The following is a 23,224-nucleotide window of genomic DNA, read 5'->3' as shown; positions in this document are numbered from 1 at the left end:
ACCATTTGTAATGAGATCTGATGCCCTCTTCTGGTGTGTCTGAAGACAGCTACAGTGTACTTATATATGTATATAATAAATAAATAAATCTTTAAAGGTCTCGTAGTTTAGACTTTTGCTCAGAAAATGTTAGGCTTTTTGTTTTAAAAATATGATCTGTTTTTGTTTTGTTTTTGTTTTCTTAATGAGAACAAAGTTATTCGGTGTGCTCAAATTAGAAGATTGCTTTGTAAGTTGAAGCTGTTCTAATGGTGGGAATCTTTATGCTTAATACCGTAGATGGCACCTATGAAAAGGATATAGGACCATGGCAGCAGATGATGACAATGGTGATGGAACGGGTTTGTTTGATGTCTGTCCTGGTAAGAACTCTCAGTTGTCTCTCTGAATTTACTTAGTCTTTGTTTCATTCTAAGCTTTGGTGCTGGGAGTTTAGAACCAGGATCTTTCAAATGCTAAGCGCATACTCTGTCACAGTGATAGCCCTAACCTCACTTGATCTCAATTAATAAAGTCATTTACTTATTCTTAGGGAAATGTTTAGTATTGCTTATATGTGTATGTTTAAGAACTGATGCTTGGGATTGGACAACCTCTCAGGGGCCTTCTCTTGTTCTCAGCAGTCATTGATTTTGTAGGAGTTGGGCCTTATGAGAGTTCCCCATCCTTGTTGGCATGTCAGAAATGTCATTTTTTAGGTCTTATTTGGGCACAGCCATATTTTTGTGATTTGTTTTCTTTCTTTCTTCCTTCCTTTCTTTCTCCCTTTCTTTCTTTCTTTCTTTCTTTCTTTCTTTCTTTCTTTCTTTCTTTCTTTCTTTCTCTCTTTCTTTCCCCCTCTCTCTCTCTCTTTCTTCCTTCCCTCCTTCCTCTTTTAACAGGTGTAGCTTCCCTGTAATATAGGAAGCAGTCTTACAGCAGTTGTCCTAGTTGTCTGGATCTTAACAATCTTTCCAGCCCCTCTTCTACAGTGTTCCCTGAACCTTAAATGTAAGGGTTGCATTGTAGTTGTATCACCGGATTAAGTATCTCTTAGTCAGTTCTTCATTCTTCCTTAAAATATGTTTTTAAAAGTTAATGTTGGTAGACATGGAAGGGCTCCTGTCCCATCAGCATCATTAAAACTGTGATTAAAATAGTTGTTACATGGTTTTGCTAAAATAGTTTCAACTTGTTACATTGCTGTTATTATATTGTAGGTTTTTCCTTTTAAAAAGCTAGGCAGTGGTGGTATACACCTTTAATACCAGCACTTGCAAGGCAGAGGCAAGGAGATTCCTGAGTTTGAGGCCAGAGCAAGTTCCAGGACAGCCAGGACTACACAGAGAAACCTTGTCTCAAAAATAAAATAAAATAAAATCAATAGAAAAATGAGTATAATATGACTACCTTCAGTTTTTTAAACTAAATTAAAAAAATGTCTAAATTTGTAAAAAAGGCTTTTTTTACTTTTGTGTATGTGTGTCTGTCTGTGTATATGTGTTTTGTCTTCAAAAGGCTGTGCTACATGGGCAAGCTTGGTGCCCTTGAGGCCAGAGGAAGGGGTTAGGCCCCATGGAACTGGAATTATGGATGGTTGTGAGCCAGACCTGGGTCCTGGGAACTGAACCATAGTCCTCTACTGAACCATAGTCGTAACTGCTGAGCTCTCTCTCTAATCTCTCATAAATATTTATCACACTATTAATCTTTTTTTTTTTTTTTTTTTTTTTTTTTTTTTTTTTTTTTTTTTTGGTTTTTCGAGACAGGGTTTCTCTGTGTAGCCTTGGCTGTCCTGGAACTCGCTCTGTAGACCAGGCTGGCCTCGAACTCAGAAATCCGCCTGCCTCTGCCTCCCAAGTGCTGGGATTAAAGGCGTGCGCCACCACCCACACTATTAATCTTAAAGGGCAAAAATGACTTTATTATTCTGCTGGATACAGCTACCTTTTTGTGTGTGTGCATTACTCTCTACTTTTTTCTTATTTATTTTTATTTTTGTGATGCTGGGAATTGAACTCTGGGCCTTGTACATACTTGTAAGTGTTCTACCACTGACCTACACCCTAACGTGTATATTTAAATATTGGAAAACTGCCATACATTCTATTTTGAGTGTGCTTTTGAATTCCATTTTAGTTTTCGAGACAGGGTTTCTCTGTGTAGCCCTGGCTGTCCTGGAACTCACTCTGTAGACCAGGCTTGCCTTGAACACTGAAATCTGCCTGCCTCTGCCTCCCAAGTGCTGGGATTAAAGGTGTGCGCCACCACTTCCCGGCCTTGAATTCCATTTTAATCTTTATTTGTATGTGCTTTTGGATTATAATGCTTTGCATTATTGTTGGTTGTTCAAGGAACTGTAATCTTTTAGGTATTGTTACATTTGTCCTGTGACTTAGTCATTGTTAGGAGAGTCATGATAACAATCCAAATATGGTTTCTATACAGAATTAGCTCAACAATAAGATGCTCTAACTTTTACTTTAAATAGTCTTATCTTAAAGAAATTAAGAGCATTTAGGAGGATAACTTTTATCATTGCTAGTCTTTTAATATTACTGTGGTATCATTTTTCCTTTATCCTTTCTTTTTTATTTCTAGACTCCAGTTATATCTTGTGGGAGATTTTGACTTTATTCTGTAGAACTCTTTAAATATTTTATTTTATTAAGCTTTATTCACTTTATTTTATTTGTGTTTTGTCTGCATGTAATGCACATGTATCTGCATGTCCGTTATGTTTGTGCTTGGTGTCCGAAGAGGTCAGAAAAGGGCTTTAGGTCCCCTGGAACTGGAAATACAGATGATTGTCAACCACTATGTAGGTGCTGGAAATCAAACCAGATCATCTCATCTGTAAGCAGCAGCCAGTGTTCTTCCCTACTGAGGCATTACCAGTCCCTTATAAGACTTGTAAAGGCTTTTCCCTCTTCCCCTCTATTTTACAGATTTAATTAAAAAAAAAATTGAGTAATTTATACTAATCAGGATAGTTCACAGTCAAGCATATCCAGAGATCATGATGATGATATTATAATTATTATATGTAGCCTCTGTTTTAGGATTTTTAGTTGGCTCTTTTTGTTTATTTGTTTGTTTAGTTGGTTAGTTGGTTGGTTGGTTGAATTTTGTCTTTCAAGACAGGGTTTCTTGTGTAGCCCTGGTAGTCCTGGAACTCACTTTGTAGCCCAAGCTGGCCTTGAACTCTCATAGATTTCACTTGTTTTGTTTTTTAAGATGAGATCTTACTTTGTAGGCCTGGCTGGCCTGGAACTTGCTTTATATACCAGGCTAACCTTCAAGTGCTAGGATTAAAAGTATATACCACCATGCTCAGTCAATTGGTTCTCTTGTTGTTTTGAGACAGAGTCTCACTATGTAGCTCTGATTGTCCTGAAACTCACTATGTAGACCAACTGCTCCTGAATGTTGGTATTAAAGGTGTGTGCCACCAGGCCTGGCCCCAATTGGTTCTTTAAATTGTTTCTATTTCTCTGGTGAGACTTACTAAATTTGGATTGTATTAGTTACATCTAACTGATAACTGTGTGGGGACTCAGGATTCTCTCCCCATTCTGTATTTATTTTAACGGGTATTTGACTTGGCTGAATTTACACTTACACTTTCCCTGTAGTTGGAGGAACTAGAATCTCTGTCTAGGTATTTTAGCTTTTAGTGTCCTTTTGGAGTTTGTTCTCTTTGGGGGTTACATAGCTGTCTGAGGTACAATTTGCGGGTCCTGTTCTTGGCTTTCTAAATTTGCTCTCTCACCTGTAGTTGCTATTTCCTTAGAGCCTTTCCTCTGGTTTTCAAGCCAATAGGACTAGAAAGATGATGCCACCTACAGATGTGTCAGGCTGCATTCTTAGCTATCCCAGTATGCATGTGACCTGTGGGCCTTAGGTTGAACATTTTTGGCAGAGATGTCCTCTAGAGCAGACCTCTCATTCAACAAACAGCAGTGATAAAGGGGAGAAGGAACTTAGAACTACCTTCATCTATCTATCTATCTATCTATCTATCTATCTATCTATCTATCTATCTATCTATCATATGTATATGAGTATTTTGTCCATATATGTCTGTGTACCATGTACATGCCTGGTATCTGTAGGCTACAAGACAGTATCAAATTCCCTGGTAATAGATTTTTATGGTTGAAAGCCTCCATGTAGGCTGGGAATCCAACCTGGATCCTTTGAAAGAGCATCTACCTCCTCTGGTAGCTTTAATATTTAAATTAGCATTTATAGTGTTATATGAAGATGAAAAGTAACTTATTATTATTGGAATTAAAACCTCATTACACATTACACATGTATGTGCATGTGCTTGTGCATGTGTTCCTGAGTGCAGGTACCCATGAAGGCCTAAAGGTGTTGAATACTCTGGAACTAGAGTCTTCAGCAGTTGTGACCCATCTGATGTGGGTGTTGGGAACTGAATTTGATCTTTTGGAAAAGTACAAGTGCTTTTAACTACTAAGCTGTCTCTTTAGCCCCAGCACTAGTAGATTTTTATTCTACAAGAGATTTTTTTTTAAAAAAATTAATTAGTTGTAAATGAATGTGTTCATGAAGGTATGTGTATAGATATGTGTGCCGGTACTCACAGAAGTCAAAGAAAGGCATCTGATTCCCTGGAGCTAGAGTTATAAGTGTTTGTGAGCCTCCTAACATGGATTATGGGAACCAAACTGAGGTCCTTTGCAAGCGCTCTTTCTTAACTGGAGAAACCATCTCTCCCAACTCCATATACTCTTTTACAGTGAAAAATTTTAAGTCTGAATTTGAAGTAGAGAGTTTATAAATCTCTACATCAAAATTTTTCTTTTAATAAGCACATGTAAACCTTGACTTTTTTCTTCTCCTTTTTCTTTTTCTTCTTCTTGTCTGTTTGTTTGTTTGTTGCATATTTTTCAAGACAGGTATCTCTGGGTGGCCTTGGCTGGCCTGGAAGTAGCTCTTTAGACCAGGCCGGCTTCTGCCTCCCAAGTGCTGGGATTAAAGGTGTGTGTCACCAACACCACTACCACCCAGACCCTTGTCTCATGCCTTAAAGCAGAAATAATATATTCCTTCTAAGTAGAAATTGAAACAAACAAACAAACAACCCCTCAGCCCACAAGCCAGTTTTAACTAGTCTTTGCTATTTTTGCAGCCTCTCCTCTTAAAAATAATGATGAAGGCTCATTGGACATATATGCTGGGTTGGACAATGCTGTTTCTGGTATGTAAATTTCATAAAGCAGTCTCTTTTTTTTGGTTGATTTACTGTGTTGTTTTATTGTTAATGACACTTGGTAACTTCACAGCTCTCAAATAATGTCTTTGAAATGGTTCCACTGAGATAATTACTTTTTGGTCCAAAGCTTGATCAGAACATATTAACACAGGCATTATTAATATTAATTATTAATGTTATTAATCTGTGACTCAAGTTTAATTAGGTTTTATGCAAAAATATTTCTTACCATTGAAATGGCAACTAGTGCTGTAGGATATGCATCCCTGTATATGCTTTTACAGAGAGTACTGTTACTGTGACTTCAAATGCATCAGTACAAATGGTAATGGGGTGTCTCACTACATGTTCAATTAAGAGCTTTCCACAATCAGATCTTTCAGTGTTTTGTAACAGAGATAATTATCACACTGGATTCATTGGAACAGCCACTTTATACAATGTGACATTCTTGCCATCATCTTTGAAATCTGTATAGGCTATAGGGAATGCTGGTGAGGAGAAATGTAATGACCCTTTGAAGTAGATACAAAATCAAGAATTCTACCATGAAGAATGGTATATATATAGAAAATATAAAAATAACAAGCCATTCTTTATGCTTACTTAAATGTTGATAAAACTAATTCACAAAAATCCTTACAAGTATCTTAATGCAAGTTTTTGTTTGTTTTCAGACAGTACTGCTAGATCCTGTGTGTCATTCAGAAATTGTTTAGATTTGTATGAAGAGATCCTGACTGAAGAAGGAACTGCTAAGGAGGCAACATACAATGATGTATGAGTTGTCTCTATTATTAAGAGTGTTTATTTGTTTTTATAGCTGCTGAAGAGACGGCTACAGGTTACTATTGAACAGTCTGTGTTTAGGGATTAGTTCTTAAATTAAGAATATTTAAGGCAGTTTCTGCCTCTGATTTGTTTTTTTAAGAAATGCTTTCTGAGCTGGACGGTGGTGGTGCACGCCTTTAATCCCAGCACTTGGGAGGCAGAGGCAGGTGGATTTCTGAGATCGAGGCCAGCCTGGTCTACAGAGTGAGTTCCAGGACAGCCAGAGCTACACAGACAAACCCTGTCTCGAAAAAACAAAAACAAAAACAAACAACAAGAAATACTTTCTGAATAAATGTCTAAATTCAGTTACAAATTTATTTGACTGAACTTAAGTATCTGAATATATAAAGCTATAGTAGACTATCAATGAAATATAACATTTTTTTTTCATGATTTATGTTAAGTTGTGTGTTACATAATGTGTCAAGACTTACATGCCACAACTTTCTTTTAACTATATTTGAACATTAAGGTTTAGAGTTACGCTATGAAGCTTATCAAAATGTACTATGAATGGACTGAAATTTAAAAATCAATAGTCTAGACAGGCACAGTGGTACTTGCCTATAATATTTGTGCTAGGGAGGCTGAGGCAGGAGGCTCAATAGTGAAGCAGCCTGGCCTACATCTGGAGACACTGTCTAGGAAACAATAACAACAAGAGAATACAACATAATCTAACTTAATAACCTGAGTACATTGATTTCTCCCCACCCCCAATTTTAAATGTTATTTAAGCTAAGAAAGTACAGTAATGCCTAAATTAATCCTTTTGTGTTTTACAGTTGCAGATAGAATATGGGAAATGTCAGCAGCAAATGAAAGATCTGATGAAAAGGTTTGAGGAAATACAGACACAGGTATCGTGGTTATTTCTTCCTTAGTAACATTTATGTGTGAGTGTGCACACATAAAAGAGTGGGTCTGAGCGCACTTGTTTGCATATGCATCTAGAAGCCAGAGATCATCCTTGGGTGTTGCTCCTCAGGCACCATCTGCCTTGTCTTTTGAGGCATAGTTTCTAACTGGCCTGCATCTCACAAAGTAGGCTAGGCTGCATAGCTAGCAACCCGCAGGAATCCACCTATCTCCATTTTTCCAGTGCTGAGGTGATAAGCATGCACAACCCAGGATTGCTTTTCCTGTGAATTCTGAGGAGTCACACTTACAGTCTCACATTTGTGCGCCTAGCTCTTCACTGAGTTATCTTTCCAGGCAGCCCTTTGTTTTATATTGCTGAGGCCTGCCCACCAGCTATCTCATATTGTTGCTGTAATATGACTGCCAGTCACTGATACAGAAAAATAACTTGACTCAGAGCAGGGTCATGCTAACCACATACCCTGTTATATTCTGTATGCTATGAGGTTTGTTAATCTTAAGACAGTCTACAACCATAAGCTTTATTTAGAAACCGTCAAATTAAAGGTCAATATGACCTGTTACATCTAAAATGGCTTGAGTCAGGGCTGACCACCCTGCAGTACTTCCTGCACTTGCTTAGGAATTTTTTTTTGTGGTTTTAGCTTCTATATTCTGGCCCTGTGAAATATCCAATGTGCAGCTTTCAGCCCCCAAGTCTGAAGTTGTTGCCCTGGTCAATCAATTTTTAGGTATTGTGTTCAATAAACCATCCCTGTCTGACTGAGATCATTGTTCGTGTGGTTTATGGGGCAACTCCTGAACCTCAACAATATAAGAACATAAGCACTTGGGCTTGATCTCCAGGACGGACAGACCACAGACATAAGAATCTTTTAAGCACAGTACCTGTAGTCCAAGCTACTTAAGGGACTAGGATGGGGCGTGGGGTTCAGGGCCAGCTTGGGTAACATAGTAAGAGTATCTTCTGTTTTTTCTTTTTCTTTTTCTTTTTTTTTTTCCTTTGAGACAGGAGTATACTATACAGGCTATACTCTATGTAGCCCTGGCTGTCCTGGAACTCCCTCTGTAGACCAGGCTGGCCTCAAACTCAGAGGCCTGCTTGCTTCTGCCTTCCTAGTGCTGGGATTAAAGGTGTGTGCAACCACTGCCCTGTGAAACTATCTCCTTTAAAAGAAAATATAATTGAAGTTAAAATATTAAAATCTTGATAGTTTAAAAGTTTAATACTGGGGCTAGAGAGATGGCTCAGATGTTAAGAGCACTGGCTGTTTTTCCAGACGACCTTGGTTCAATTCCCAGTGCCCACATAGCAGTGCACAACTGTTTGTAACTCCAGTGCCAGGGCACCCAACACCCTCACACAGACATTTGTTCAAGCAAACTACCAATGCACATTTTTTAGAAAAGCTTAATACACAGGTTTTGTGCATGTCTACCACTGAAGTGTACCCCCCGCCCTATTTTGGGGGGCATTAGCAATTAACGTGGTAAAGTTTTGGCAGCTTATGAATTTTTTTTCTATTTGCTAGGGATTGATTGAACCTAAGGCCTGGGTTTCTGTCATGTGAGCTAAACGTGCAGCATCTGACATTTCTTTGTATGTGTAAAAATTCCATTTATTCTTTGACAATATCCTACATGCATACACTATACCTTTGTCATGTCTATACTTCTGCACTTTAAAAAATGTTTTGTGTCTTTATCATTTTAATTTTTTCTTGATTAGTGAAAGGATTATAGGAAAACTGCTTCAAAGTTAAAATGACATTGACATAAATGATCTATTGGACAAATCAATAATTGGGTGGTAAGTTTAGAAGTGGGTGGCTTAAAATAGATAGGGCAGTTCTCTTTTGTTTGAAATGGTCCTACTGTGCAGCTCTGGCTGGCCTGGATCTTCCTGTGTAAACCAGCCTGGCCCTGAATTCAGAAATCTGCTTGCCTCTGCCTCCCAAGTGCTTGCTTGCAATAAAGGTACTACACACAGCTAAAAGAAGGTAGTTTTGAAGAACAAAAATTAAGGGTTGTTTTTTTGGGGGTAGGGGACATGGTGATTCACAGTTGTCAGATGGTTCTTTTTGTGATTGTGCTGCAAAAATAAAGAATGTGACAGTGTTCTGTCTGCTCTTGAAAACGTGCTTCTCTTGATTCTCCTTTCTTGCCCGAAATGAACCAGCTGTAGATTCTGTCTTTGTTTATTTGAAAACCAACATATCTTTGCATGTTTAGTTTTTTAAATAGCTAATGTTTAGTATTTCTTAGTGGTTTTTGTTTTTTGTTTTAAGACATGATCCCATTGTGTAGCTCTGACTGGCCTGGAACTTTCTATGTGGACCAGGCTGCCTCTGACTTTCAGAGAATCTGCCTGCTTCTGCCTCCCGAGTGCTGGGACTAAAGCTGTGCACCACCATACCTGGCAGATCATGTTTTAGTTATTAAAACTAAGCAGAACTTAGTTACTGCTTTTACAATACTTAGTCTGAAGTATGTCTTATCATGTGGTTCTTCCCTGATACTGGTTATTGTCTCAGAATCTCAGCTTCTGCATCTGAGCAGTAGGGAAACTAATTCATAGGGGGCTGCATCTCAGAATTACATAAGATAAAATGTATAATGCCTAGCATTAGTTAGCATTCATCAATTAGTAGAAAGCTGGGAATGGTGGCATGTAATCCCCACATTGGAGGCTGGGGCAGGAGGATCAAGTGAATTCAAGTCTATCATGTATAATCAAGCTTTATCTTTAAAAACCTCACAACAACCAGCAACTACACGTAGTACTACTAACAGTTATGTACATTTTGGGTCTGTTAATGTGTCTTATCTGTGTTTTAGAACTTGAACTTAAAAAATGAAAACCAGTCTCTTAAGAAGAATATCTCAGCACTTATCAAAACTGCCAGAGTGGAGATAAACCGTAAGGATGAAGAGATAAATCATCTTCACCAAAGGTGTGTGGATGTCACCTTTCACCAGTCCATAAAGTGTGGTCTTACTTTCAGTCAAAGGACAAAATATGTATTTCATTAACGAGTTATGGGCCTAGTGTAAATGGCAACTACTCTGCTAAAGATTTATAGTGATACCTGTGGTTACTGATGGAACATTGCCACACAGTTCCTAAAATGCATAGTTTTCTAAATCACTGGGGTCTTGCCCTAGTACTGTTTCCCAGAGAAAGTTGTTGTGCATGTATTGAGTTCTGCTGGTCACATCAGAAACTGAGACATCAGGAGAGCAGGGATAGGGAAGTAGCTCAGTGAAGCGTGAGCCCAGAACACCTGGAAGAAAGAAAGAAGGCTGAGCAAGTGAAGGCACTTGGAGCCAAGCCTGCTGACTTGAGATCAACCCTTAGGATCTGAATGCTAGGAGAGAACCAAGTCGCAAAGTTCTTCTATGACCTCTATATCTGTGCTATGGCATGCTTGCACTCCCCTCCTTCCCAAATAAGTAAACAAATTCATTCAATCTTTAGTTGACAATAAAGGAGAAATATACACTCAACCTTTTTAATAAATAACCCTCTTGAGTAGATTTTCTTTGTTAATTTTTCTCACTCTCTTTAATTCAGGATGACATTCTGGGCCAGGGGAGTTTGTATCTATGGCTACCCCATATTCTTCATAGACAGAAGTGAAAGAATTATTGCTTAAACCTGCTGCTACCATCTCCCCTCTTTCAGTTGTGATTTATTTTGCTTTTAAGGATAGGATATCTAAGGCTGACTTTGAACTTTCTGTTTATCCTCCTGCCTCATCTTGAAGCATGCATCATCACACCCTGCTTCAAATTCTGCTTTTGTAATATGTTTTTTGTTGTAGTTTTGATTTTGGGTGGTGTGAAAAGTTGAATCCAGGGTATTATGGGCTATGCAAGTGCTTTACCACTGAGCTCTTGGCACTTTTTTTAAAGAGTATGTGGGTCACGTGGGTTCCAGGTATTAAATTCAGGTCAGCAAGTGCCTTTACCCACTGAACCATCTTACCAGCCCCCATTGTACTTAATCGTGAGCCGGATCCTATCTGACTTTTGATCATCAGCCACTGGCATAAGTCCATCAATAGCTTCTGACCATTTAGATTGTCTTCGTGTGGGTTGTTTAACTCCAATTACTCTCCTGCTTTGAAGCAGTCTCCCCTATAATTACATTACATTTGTAATGTGATAGTTTTTAATTATTTTCTTGGGATTCATTTTTCTGTCTCAGCTGTTATTTTGAGTTTTTTCAAAGATCAAGCCTTTGTCCTTTTTTTCTCTCTTTTAGATTTATTTTATTTTTATATGTGCTTGCCAGTGCCCAATGAGGGCATTGGATCCCCTTGGAGCAGGAGTTTCAGACACTTGTGAGCTGCCCAGTCTTGGTGCTGGGATTTGAACTTTAGTCCTCAAATAGAGCAGTTGGGTGTTCTTAACCAGTGTCTCCCTGCTTCATTCTTTTCTCTTTCAGTTTCTTCATATGAACAATCTCATGCATGCTAGGCCAGTTTAATTTGTATGTATGTACATTATACCCACATGAATGTCTTGAAATTCATCCAAAATGTTTGCCACAAAGCCTTTTCAGTTGTTCTGTAGCTTAGTAGAGAACAATGCCATTTCTTCAGTTGGTATAAGCCAGACTTCTAGGAAGTGGGTAGCATTTAACTTATGTAGTCACTGGGTATTTGTGAGAAGTTGCTGTTAATAACACCAATACACTTGGTAAACTCTGCCTACGAAGCTTCCCTCTTGATCACTCCTCAAAGCCACCACTTGATGCTTATGTCCTTGGGATCTGGCAGTGTATTTATTTCTCTTCATTTATTCAAATGCTGCAGCCCACCTAATCCATGCAAACCAGCAATAATCCACTATGCTGTCATCTCTGCATCTGCTTTGCTTTCTTTTGCCTGTGTTTTTTTTTTTTTTTTTCCCAAAGCATATATCTGAACAAAAGTCATCTTATCCTCTTCTCTTGATTAAAATGTGTTCGGAGCTTTTGACTGTTCTTGGGAAGAAAGGTGAAGTATCTTAACTTGCCTCTCTGGTCCCTTGCAGTATAAGCCCAACCATTTCTTAGCCCTGCCTGTGCTTACCTCTTCATGAATACCATGGCTGCAGTGTTCTTTAAGGTACTCCAAGTTCTGCCTTTCCTTTGCATGCGTCCTTTCTCTACCATGTGGAATGGCTGTCCCTTCATCCTCTGGTTTTGGCATAGCCATCTTGTTGTTTTTGTTGTTGTTAGTTGTTTTTAGTATGTATGGGTGTTTTGTCTGCATGGATGTGTGTACACCATATGTGTACCTAGTATTTGCAGAGGCTAGGAAAGGGTGTCAGGTTCCCTTGGGACTGGAGTTACAGTTGGTTGTGATTGTCATCCTCAATCCTGAGGAATTGAATCTAGATCCTTTGGATGAGTAGCCAGTGCTGTTCTCCACTGAGCACCTCTCCAGCCCCTAATTAACCATCTCTCTGGCTGGAGATACTTATCTATTCTCCATGCCCAAGTCAGATTTCTATTGTGGGTTTATGCAGACTTCTGTTGTGGGTTCTTCAAATGAATGAGATTCCTTGCCTAGTGTCTTCTGCTTTTACTGCAGTATAAGTTTCATGAATCAGAGATGTGTTTGCTTGGATTCAGCATTTTCCAGTTACTTGCCATGGAATTTGGCATATTGTAGATCATTGTTGAGTAAAGACTACCATTATGTGGACTATTTTACCTTATTTAGGCCTTTTAACCTAAGTCATTCCCAGTGCAGCTTGTATTAATGTTGGTTCCTGAATAGAGAAGTTGTTTTGTTTGTTGTTGTTAGTTTGTATGTAGTCTTGACTTGGATTTCTGTGTTAGACCAGATTATCCTGGAATTCACAGAGATCGTCTGCTTCTAACTCCAGAGGGTTGGGATTAAAGACATATGCCCCATTCCTAGATTGAAAAGTTAGTTGCGTGCCTGAGTGCATAACCTTAGTATTAGTTTGTTTAATGTGGCTATGTATTTAATAAATACTCTACCAGATATTTACACTGTGAGCTAACTAGTATTATAATAGTAATTAATTAGCATTTAGTAGAAATTTAACATTTACTGAAGCAAAATTGAAGTATTAACATATAGTGAAAATAAACAAAAAAATTAAGCATGTGAATACTGGGAAATGTATAATGTGAAGGTATATTTAAAGGTAAAACTTTGATGGCTTATCTGATAAAGATGCTTGCAGTCAAGCCAGATGTGTGAGTTCCATCCCTGAAATCCTCATGGTGCAGAGAACCAATTCCCACATGTTGTTCTCTTACACACACACACACACACACACACACACACACACACACACACGAGAAAAACTCAGAAAAATAAGTAAGATTGAAATGGTGGTAGTACTTTGTAGTCTGTACAAGAAGCTGTGACCCAGCACTGTCTTTTAGCCGTTTGTAGTTTGATAAGTATGGGGTACATTATACATACACAGCATATTTTGGGTAAATGAATTGAAAATGGCTTTCATTCTGTGACTTGCCTGTTGCTCTTTTTTTTTTTTTTAAATGTCTGTTGAGAAACTATAACTATCTCTTAGAAAAGGTTAGGTATATTTTCCTTTTATGGTTACAGCTTTTTGTCACATTTCCCGGTTGTCTTGGAGGTATCTTATAGTAATTGGTTGTTTTTCTGATGCCAGAGATTGAACCCGGGGCCTCATACATGTTAGACAAAGGCTGTATCATTGAGCTACTACTCTAACCCCTAGTTGAGTTGGGATCTGTGTTGGTTTTCTTTGTTTTTTGTTTTTTGTTTTTTGTTTTTTGTTTTTTTTTTGAGACAGGGTTTCTCTGTGTAACCCTGGCTGTCCTGGAGCTCACTCTGTAGACCAGGCTGGCCTCGAACTCAGAAATTTGCCTGCCTCTGCCTCCCAAGTGCTGGGACTAAAGGCATGCGCCACCACCGCCCTGGTTTTCTAAATTACTGTGTTCAAATACGGTTATATTCTGAGATACTGTGTGTTAAGATCTCAGCATGTAAAGGAGGTAGATGGGAACAGTACAATTCAAACATAACAGAATTAAGGTGTACATATATGTAGTTGTGGGTTGTGTGTCTCTTGAGTATGCTGTGCTGACTTGGGAGTTGTGTACCTGTCCTGAGTCCAAAGAGAACTGGAACGTGCTGAGGTAGAGTTCCTTGAAACAAAAGCAAATGAGAGAGTTCCTTGCATTAAGATTGGGTCTGTTTAGTTGGAAACAGATACATTCTGTGTTTTTAATCCAGTGTTTCCTGCATGCTAAGTAAATGCTTTCTCATTAAGCTACACCCCAGCCCAAATCACTTGCTCCTACTGGTTTTACCAATATGTAGGCCTTTAAATTTGAAAGGTATGTCATGTGAGTAAAATCTAGAATGCTATTAAATATCAATTAATTGCTTTTTTGTTAATTCCTGTATCTTAATAGATTGTCTGAGTTTCCACATTTTCGAAATAACCATAAAACTGCAAGAACAAAAGATTCACGATCAAAATCTCCCCATTTGGATGATTGTTCAAAGACTGATCACGGAGTTAAAAGTGATGTTCAGAAAGATGTACATCCTAACTCTTCACAGCCAAACTTGGAAAAGGAAGGAAAATCGCATTCTGAAGCACAGAACCCTTTGCACTTGCCCACGGGTACTGAGAAACATTGTACCAACAATGTCTGGTCTCGCTCTCCTTACCAGGTTGGACAAAGTAACTCAACTGAGGATAATAGGAGAGGAAGGAATGGCATTAGACATAGCCAATGTAGCAGAGGAACTGATAGAACACAGAAAGACTTGAATAGCAGCTGTAGTGAAGGTGAGCCAAGGGACAAGGAGGCTAATTCCAGACTACAAGGAAACCCTGAGAAACATGGAGGCAGTGAAGCAAGGGCCGAGAGCAAAATTTCAGAGATTAAAAGTAGCACTGGTTTGGGATATAAAAACGAGCATAGTGCCTCTTCTTGGGATAAAGAGACTTCTAGAGAGAGGCTACACACTCGAGTGGAACCTCAGAATGACAAAAATGTAGAGAGACAAAATGAAAGATTACAAAATACACACAGAAAAGAGCTTCCATCTCAGGACAAAGCAGAAAGAAAAGGTGATGTGAAGTTTAAACCATCAGGAGAGGAGCAGGGGCATCGGGGAAGAGTGGACCGGGCATTACCTCCTCATTCCAAGAATGACATGAAGTATTATGGCTTCAATAAGTATCATCCAGAAGAGAGAAGGGGAAGGGAAAATTGTAAAAGAGACAGAGGAATGAATAGTCATGGCTTTCAAGATAGAAGATGTTCATCTCTTTCAAGCAACAGAAATAGCAAATACCCACACTCCAAGGAAGTCAGTGTTGCACACCAGTGGGAAAACACACCTTTCAAAGCAGAAAGACATAGAACTGAGGACAGGAGGAAAAGAGAACGAGAAAACAAAGAAGAAAGTAGACATGTGAAAAGTGACAAAAAATCACCTCCAGAACACTTACAAAGGACTCATAAAGACACTAAGAAGAGCACTGCTGATGGAAAGAGACAGACTGAGCCCAAAAACAGTAAAGGTGCAGTCTCCAACAATGAGCTTTCTAAAGGGACAGACAATAAAGAATGTGCAACCAAAGTGGAGAATGGGCAAAATGAAGCAACAGGAAAGGACTTAAAGTTAAGCTTCATGGAAAAACTGAACTTAACTCTCTCTCCTGCTAAAAAGCAGCCTGCTTGTCAAGATAACCTGCATCAAATAACTGGAGTTCCCAAGCCCAGTGGCATGTGTGACTCACGGTCCCTGGAGAGTACTGAAACAGTGGCATGTCTTCCTTCTGTCAGTGAACATAATAGGGAAGAAACCAAATCAGAGTTACCAGAGCCAAAGGAGGCTCTTTCAGCAACATCTCAACTCAGGATCAGCATTCCAGAAAACAAAATGAAGGAAGAAAATAGGTTATTTAAATCTGTTGAGAATACTGTGCCTTGTGAACTGCTTGCTTGTGGCACGGAAATTTCCTTCCCGGCACCTGTAGAAACTGAGCAAGCAAGATGCTTGTTCCAATCAAAGGAAGTGGAAGAGACATGTGGTGGTGCAAGGGCAGCTGCTTCAGTTGTGAAGCATGTATTACCAGAACATGCTTCTGAAGACTTCAGCCAAGAATTGGGCACCAAAAGACATGATGGTATAAATTCCTGTGATATTTCTGAAGGTGTGAAAACAAAGGTGATTCTTCCACCAAAAGCAGCTGCAGCCAGTGAGAGCCATCTGGAGCCTTTGGGTGAAGAACTTAGCATTTCACTAGTAAACTGTTCGGGAGACAATAATCCTAAACTTGAACCTTCTCTTGAAGAAAGATCTATAGTTGAGAATAAATCTTGTCCTTTGGAGCCTTGTTTACCTAAAGAGACTTTTGTACCTTCACTACAGAAGACGGAGTTGATTGACCACAAAATAGAAACTGGAGAATCAAACTCAGTATATCAAGATGATGATAACTCAGTTTTGAGCATTGACTTTAATAATCTGAGACCTATTCCAGAACCGATCAGCCCTCTGAGTAGTCCAGTGAGACCGGTATCCAAAGTCCTTAGCATGGAAAGTTCATGTGCGATTCCACTGTATAGTAGCAGTCATAAAGGTAATAGTTTATGTTATTTTCTATAAGTTGTCCCTTTGTCACCTATAACAAAATAAGTGCTTTGGAGAATTATAGAAATTATTCATTTACATTGTGTGTATATGTGATGTGTAAGGGGTTTGTGCAGAGGAATGCTTGTGGAAGGAAACCAGAGGACAGTCATGGAGTTGGTACTCTAGTACACCTTTACATGGGGTCTAGGGATTGAACTCAGGGCACTAGGCTTGTTGAAACAAGCTCCTTAGTCTTCTCTGATTTTTAGATTTATTTTATGTGTATGTATAAATGCATGCATGTGTATATGCCCTTCAAGTGTGTGCCTGGTCCCCGTAGGAGCCAGAGGAAGGCACTGGATCTCCTGGAACTGGTATTAGAGGAAGCTGTGAGTTGCCATATGACTGCTGAGAAGTTAATCCTGGTCTTCTGGAGCATTAAGTGCCCCTAGCCACAGAGCTACCTCTCTAGCTCCTGAACCATCTTTTTTGATTTTAAAAAAATTCAGATATTAACTAGAAGTATACTCTGAGCCTTTAAGTTTAAACAACTTAAATTTTTTATGTAGCATGTTTTGCTCCTGTTTTCTACTCCTCAACTCCTTAGATCTTCCTTGCCTCACCCACTCAACTTTATGTTTTTCTCTTTACAAATCCTACTACAAAAGTGCAGAAATGGCTGGTGAGATGGCTTAGCGTTTAAGAGCACACTGACTGCTCTTTTCGAAGGTCCTGAGTTCAAATCCCAGCAACCACATGGTGGCTCACAACCATCCATAACGAGATCTGACCTTCTTCTGGAGTGTCTGAAGACAGCTACAGTGTACTTACATATAATAAATAAATAAATCTTTAAAAAAAAAAAAAAGTAGGGGGGGTTGGAGATTTAGCTCAGTGGTAGAGTACTTGCCTAGCAAGCACAAGGCCCTGGGTACCGGGCAGTGGTGGTGCACGCCTTTAATCCCAGAACTGATAAGGCAGAGGCAGGTGGATTTCTGAGTTGGAGGCCAGCCTAGTCTCTACAGAGTGAGTTACAGGACAGCCAGGGATACACAGAGAAACCCTGTCTTGAAAAAAACAAAAAACAACAACAACAACAACTAAAGAAAGGCCCTGGGTTCAGTCCTCAGCTCCGGGGGCTGGGGAGGTGGGGGAGACAAAATAAAACTGCAAAAACACAAATTTAAAAAAAAAATCATAAAACAAATTGAAATAAAAAACTTCCCTTCCACACCTAATCCCCCCCCAAAATACACACACACACACACAAAGCCAAAATGTATAGTGTTAGCCAACTACTTCTGAACATGGTCCCTGCCCTGGAGTACGGTTGATATACCAGTGAAGTTCACTGAAGAAAACTGATTTCCCCTTGTCAGTGCATATCAATTACAAATAGCTTGATGGATGACTATCTTCTAGATACATTCCTTAACTGCTGCTGGGAATTCAGCTCACGGCCTCTTGTGCTACATATGCACTCCTGCCGATCTTTACCCTAGCTCTGTAATTCGTAAAGATTTATATTACATGTATACATGTTGGTAGTGTCCAAATGTACACATGTTCATATTTGTATGGACTAGTGTGGAGGCCAAAGGTTGATGTGGTATGTCTTTCTCAATCTCTCTCTACTCTTACTGTATCTGATTGAATCCAGAGCTCAACAATTTGGCTAATGTAGCTGAGTGAATTGCCAGAGATCCCTATCTCTGCCTCCCATACACTGAGATTGTGGGTGGGTTACCACTCCTGCAGAGCTTTGTGTCAGTGCTAGGAATCCAAACTTACTTTATTCACTAAGCCATCTCTCTAACCTCTCCTAACTCCTCTCAAATATTTTTCTGTCTAGCCTAGCTTGGCCTTAGCTTCTTCCTAGGTGTTAAAGTTGTATTTGTATACTACCATGCTCAGTTTAATTGTTTTTTATTAGAAAGGGGGATGACTGGACCAAATATTTCAAGTCATCTTTACTTAAACATATACATACATACATATGCACATACATACATACATACATACATACATAATTTTATTGTGGTTGATTATTAGGCCCAGGGCCTTGAATATTCAAAGCCTGTATTCTACTAATATTGAGCTATAGTTTTAGATTTCATACATACTTCTGCTGTGCAGAAACAATCATCAAATGGCATAAAAGAGGTGATGCTACTAAAATGAAATAAAAATTAAGTTATTCAGTTAATTGACATTTTGAGATTTTTATTTTCCTAATGCTGAGAATCAAATTTAGAACTTTGTACACAGTAGGCAAGTACTCTATCACTGAATCACAACCCTAGCACCTTTTGAATTCTTTGTAAGTAAAGGTAAGTGGAAATGATTTAAGTATTAAGCATTAACATTTTGCCTTAAAAAGGGGAAAGGTTATTAAAATAATACTTTGTTATGTTTAGGATACAAATGTTAAATGACTAAGACTCAGTGGTCATGTGATTTTAATATATTTCTTCTCCACAGATGAGTTTCCATCCAGTTCAACTCTTTCTACCTTCAAGAGTCAGTCTGATCTAAATAAGGAAAATGAAAAACCAGTTCCCAAATTTGACAGATGTTCAGAAGCAGGTTCTTATAAGAATTTGTCTTTAGATGAACTAGAAGAAGGCGAAATTAGAAGTGATGATGAAGAATCTGTAGCACAAAAACGCTTGGAAAAGAATGCAAGACCTAGAGCTTCTACTGAAGTGCAGCCTGGTAAAAGCAGCCCAGGACGCAGGAGAAGCACTGTGCATGTGCATAAGGACAATGGGAGGACAGCTGCAAAACTCCCTCGGGACCGAGTCACATGGCGTAAAAGAGCAAATGAATCTAGACCCTCAAACCCTGAAAGGAAAAGTAAAACAATGAGCATCTCCAGCTTAGAAAAAATACTTCCGCTTATTCTTGCACCCTCTTCTGTATGGGAGGTTATGCATATGTTACGGTTGCTAGGAAAACATGTAAGGAAAAATTATATGAAATTCAAGATAAAATTTTCATTGACACAGTTTCATAGAATTATTGAATCCGCAATTTTGAGTTTCACATCGCTAATTAAATGCCTTGATTTGTCTAAGATCTGTAAGTCAGTAAGTTCTTTACAGAAGAGTCTTTGTGAAGTTATAGAGTCTAACCTTAAACAAGTGAAGAAGAATGGCATAGTTGACCGTTTATTTGAACAGCAGCAAACAGATATGAAAAAAAAATTGTGGAAGTTTGTAGATGAACAACTTGATTATTTGTTTGAAAAGCTTAAAAAAATCCTACTAAAGTTTTGTGACTCTGTAAACTTTGAAAATGACAATAATGAAGGAAAACTTGGAAAAAAATATAAAGAGAGAACCCAACATTCAAATTGTCAGAAGAAAAAAATGGATAACAAAGAAATACGGAGAGAAAAAGTGCTAAAATCAGAAAAAACTGTGAATTTTAAATCTTCACTGGGATGTGAAAAATTTGAAGAAAAACATCAAGCCCAAAATAAAACCAATACTGGTATAGTAAAGCATGATGTAAAAAGAACTTTTAGCACTTGCACTGATAATACAAAGAACTCTGAATGTAAAGAGCAGTTTCTGGAAATGAACTGCCCGAACACCACCAGGCCAGGAAAAAATGAAGGAAATACTGAGGAGGAGACACAGGCGGCACAGCATGCAGGCACTAAGTCAGAGCGGAGCTTTGAGATCCTTACTGAGCAGCAGGCATCCAGCCTTACTTTTAACTTAGTGAGTGATGCACAGATGGGTGAAATATTTAAGAGTTTGCTTCAAGGTTCTGATCTGTTGGACACAAGTGGCACTGAAAAAGCAGAGTGGGAATTAAAGACTCCGGAGAAACAGTTGCTAGAGAGCCTCAAGTGTGAATCTGCACCAACTTGTACAACAGAAGAGCTAGTTTCAGAGGGGGCTTCTCTTTGTCCAAAAGTGATCAGTGATGATAATTGGTCTTTATTATCTTCTGAAAAGGGTCCATCTCTATCTTCAGGGCTTTCACTGCCAGTTCATCCTGATGTATTAGATGAAAATTGTATGTTTGAAGTATCTTCTAACATTGCTTTAGGTAAAGATAATGTATACAGCTCAGAAAAGAGTAAGCCCTGCATCTCTTCCATACTCTTAGAAGATCTTGCGGTCTCTTTAACAGTACCGTCACCTCTGAAGTCAGATGGCCATTTGAGTTTCTTAAAGCCTGAAGTTTTGTCAACTTCAACTCCTGAAGAAGTTATTAGTGCACATTTTAGTGAGGATGCTTTGCTTGAGGAAGAGGATGCATCTGAACAGGACATTCATCTAGCTCTGGAGTCTGATAACTCAAGCAGTAAGTCAAGCTGTTCATCATGGACAAGTCGGTCTGTTGCTTCAGGCTTTCAGTACCACCCTAATCTTCCCATGCATGCTGTCATAATGGAAAAATCCAATGATCACTTCATTGTGAAAATACGGCGTGCAACACCATCTACCTCCCCTGGCCTTAAACATGGTATGGTAGCTGAGGAGTCATTGACATCTTTGCCTAGAACCAAAAAAGAAGCTGATTTGGCAGCAGAGAAAGAACCTATCCTGTTTCAGAGTACAGTTTTAAAACCTGTCAAGGACTTGGAAAATTCTGACAAAAATATTGATAAGAGCAAACCAACTCATGAAGAACAGAACTCTATACTACAAACACAGGTTCCAGATATATATGAATTTCTTAAAGATGCCTCAAATAAAGTGGTTCATTGTGATCAAGTGGTTGATGGTTGCTTCAAGTTGCATCAAGTATGGGAACCAAAAGTTTCTGAGAACCTTCAAGAATTGCCTTCAATGGAAAAAACTCCACACTCTGTTGATAATCATCTTCATGATACACACATAGATCTAACAAAAGATCCAGCCACTGAGACTAAAAGCTTGGGGGAGCTGATGGAAGTAACAGTTTTAAATATTGATCACTTGGAATGTTCTAAAACCAACTTAGATCAAGACGCAGAGCTAACATGTAGTTCTTTACAGCCCAATACTATAGATGCTTTTATTGATTTGACACATGATGCTTCACGTGAGAGTAAAAACGAAGGTAGTGAACCTGTGTTAGCTGTTGAAGATATGGGATGCCAGGTAATATGTATAGATGAGGATAGCCACAAAGAAGGAAAGATGGAAAGGGCAAAAAGTCCTTTAGATTGTATTGTTGAAGAAACTTGTATTGATTTGACCTCAGAGTCTCATGGCTCCTGTGAAATAATGACACATACTTTAAAATTGGAGTCTCCATCAAAGTTGGATTGTTTAGAGTTGCCTGAAACTCTGGGTAATGGTCACAAGAAGAGAAAAAACAGTCCTGGTGAGAATCACTCTTCTCAGAAAAAACAAAGAAAGGACATAGACTTAAGTAGTGAAAACACCCAGAGACTTAGTCCTAATTCTGATAGAAATAGTGATACTCACAGAAAGCAAGCCAGCAAGAAAAGAGAATCTGGAGTAAATGACACGTCCTTGTTGTCAGAGACCAACCCAGAGGTGAAGGGTTCAACAGCAGCACTTGCTACTTTTCCAGCAAGCCTTTCTGCAAAAAATGTTATCAAAAAGAAGGGAGAAATTATAGTTTCATGGACAAGGTAAGGCTTTTCTGAAATGTTTTAAATCATTAGATAAAGATGAGAAGCGAGCAGTCTTAATCCAACATTTCCTCATAATTCTATTGCATCCTAAATAAGAGACATGATGGATTGATTAGTAATAGCCAAAGTGGGGCTGGAGACATGGTTCAGTGATGAAGAACATATGCTCTTGTATAGGACATGACTTTGGTTCTTAGCATCAGCTGGCTCACAGTTCCAGGGCCAGTAGAACCAATGCCTCTGGCTTCAGAGAACATTTGAATTTCCTTGTGAGTGATATCTCTCTCTCTCTCTCTCTCTCTCTCTCTCTCCCTCTCCCTCTCCCTCTCTCTCTCTCTCTCCCTCTCTCTCTCTCTCTCTCTCTCTCTCACACACACACACACACACACACACACAATTTAAAAAGGAATTGGCCAAAGTTAGTTGGTGGTGGGTTTTTTTTAGTACAATCTAGCCATGGTATAGAATCGTCTAAAATAATAGCTTTTATTCAGTTGGGTGAATGACTGGTCTTAATCAAGCTATTTATTTTTGGTTTGATTTGTTGAGATATATGATGTGTGTAGCCCTGACTAGTCTAGAACTCACAGATCCAGTCACCTCTGCTTCCTGAGTGCTCTGATTAAAGGTGTGTGCTACCACATGCTGGCTGGTTTGCTTTTAGAGTTGGTCTCACTGTAGCATATGCTGGTCTCAAACTCAGAATCTCCCTGCCTCTGCTTAAATCTCCACACTGGGTTACATTACTTTTAACTTTGCTTTTTCTATTTTTTTTTTTTTAAAGATAAAGCTTCTTTAATTTGTAAAGAAATCCTTATAAACACGGTTTAGTAGGGATGTGCATAATTGGTGTTCCTAACCTGTCTCATAAATACAACACACTTTTAGTTTTATGTGAAGTTTTAAAGAAACGTAGATTTTGTCAGGTGTAGCTGTTGCACATCTTTAATCCCAACACTTAGGTGTAGAGTCTGGTCTACATAGAAAATTGTAGGGCTACATAGAGAAGACCCTGTCTCACAAAAAGGAAAGAAAAAAGAACTTTTTTTGTTTTTTTTTTTTTTT

At 38.7% G+C, this 23,224-nt stretch overlaps 1 protein-coding gene across 4 annotated transcripts in view; it reads left to right on the top strand.

The window, feature by feature from the left end:
• Nucleotides 1-23,224, top strand: part of Casp8ap2 (caspase 8 associated protein 2) — a 38,614-nt gene that overhangs the window by 10,748 nt on the left and 4,642 nt on the right. For all 4 annotated transcript variants that reach the window (XM_031366449.1, XM_031366450.1, XM_031366452.1 and 1 more), the window contains 7 exons: nt 280-362; nt 5,141-5,209; nt 5,902-6,002; nt 6,844-6,918; nt 9,779-9,894; nt 14,373-16,561; nt 19,036-22,156. In XM_031366449.1, coding sequence (XP_031222309.1) covers nt 308-362; nt 5,141-5,209; nt 5,902-6,002; nt 6,844-6,918; nt 9,779-9,894; nt 14,373-16,561; nt 19,036-22,156 — 5,726 coding nt within the window. In that variant the 5' untranslated portion in view covers nt 280-307. The remainder of the gene's footprint in view (nt 1-279; nt 363-5,140; nt 5,210-5,901; nt 6,003-6,843; nt 6,919-9,778; nt 9,895-14,372; nt 16,562-19,035; nt 22,157-23,224) is intronic.

This window comes from Mastomys coucha, unplaced genomic scaffold, assembly GCF_008632895.1.
Source record: "Mastomys coucha isolate ucsf_1 unplaced genomic scaffold, UCSF_Mcou_1 pScaffold14, whole genome shotgun sequence".
NCBI classification, from domain to species: domain Eukaryota; kingdom Metazoa; phylum Chordata; class Mammalia; order Rodentia; family Muridae; genus Mastomys; species Mastomys coucha.
Note: the sequence above shows the minus strand (reverse complement) of the source record. Positions and strands in the feature narration are given on the sequence as shown.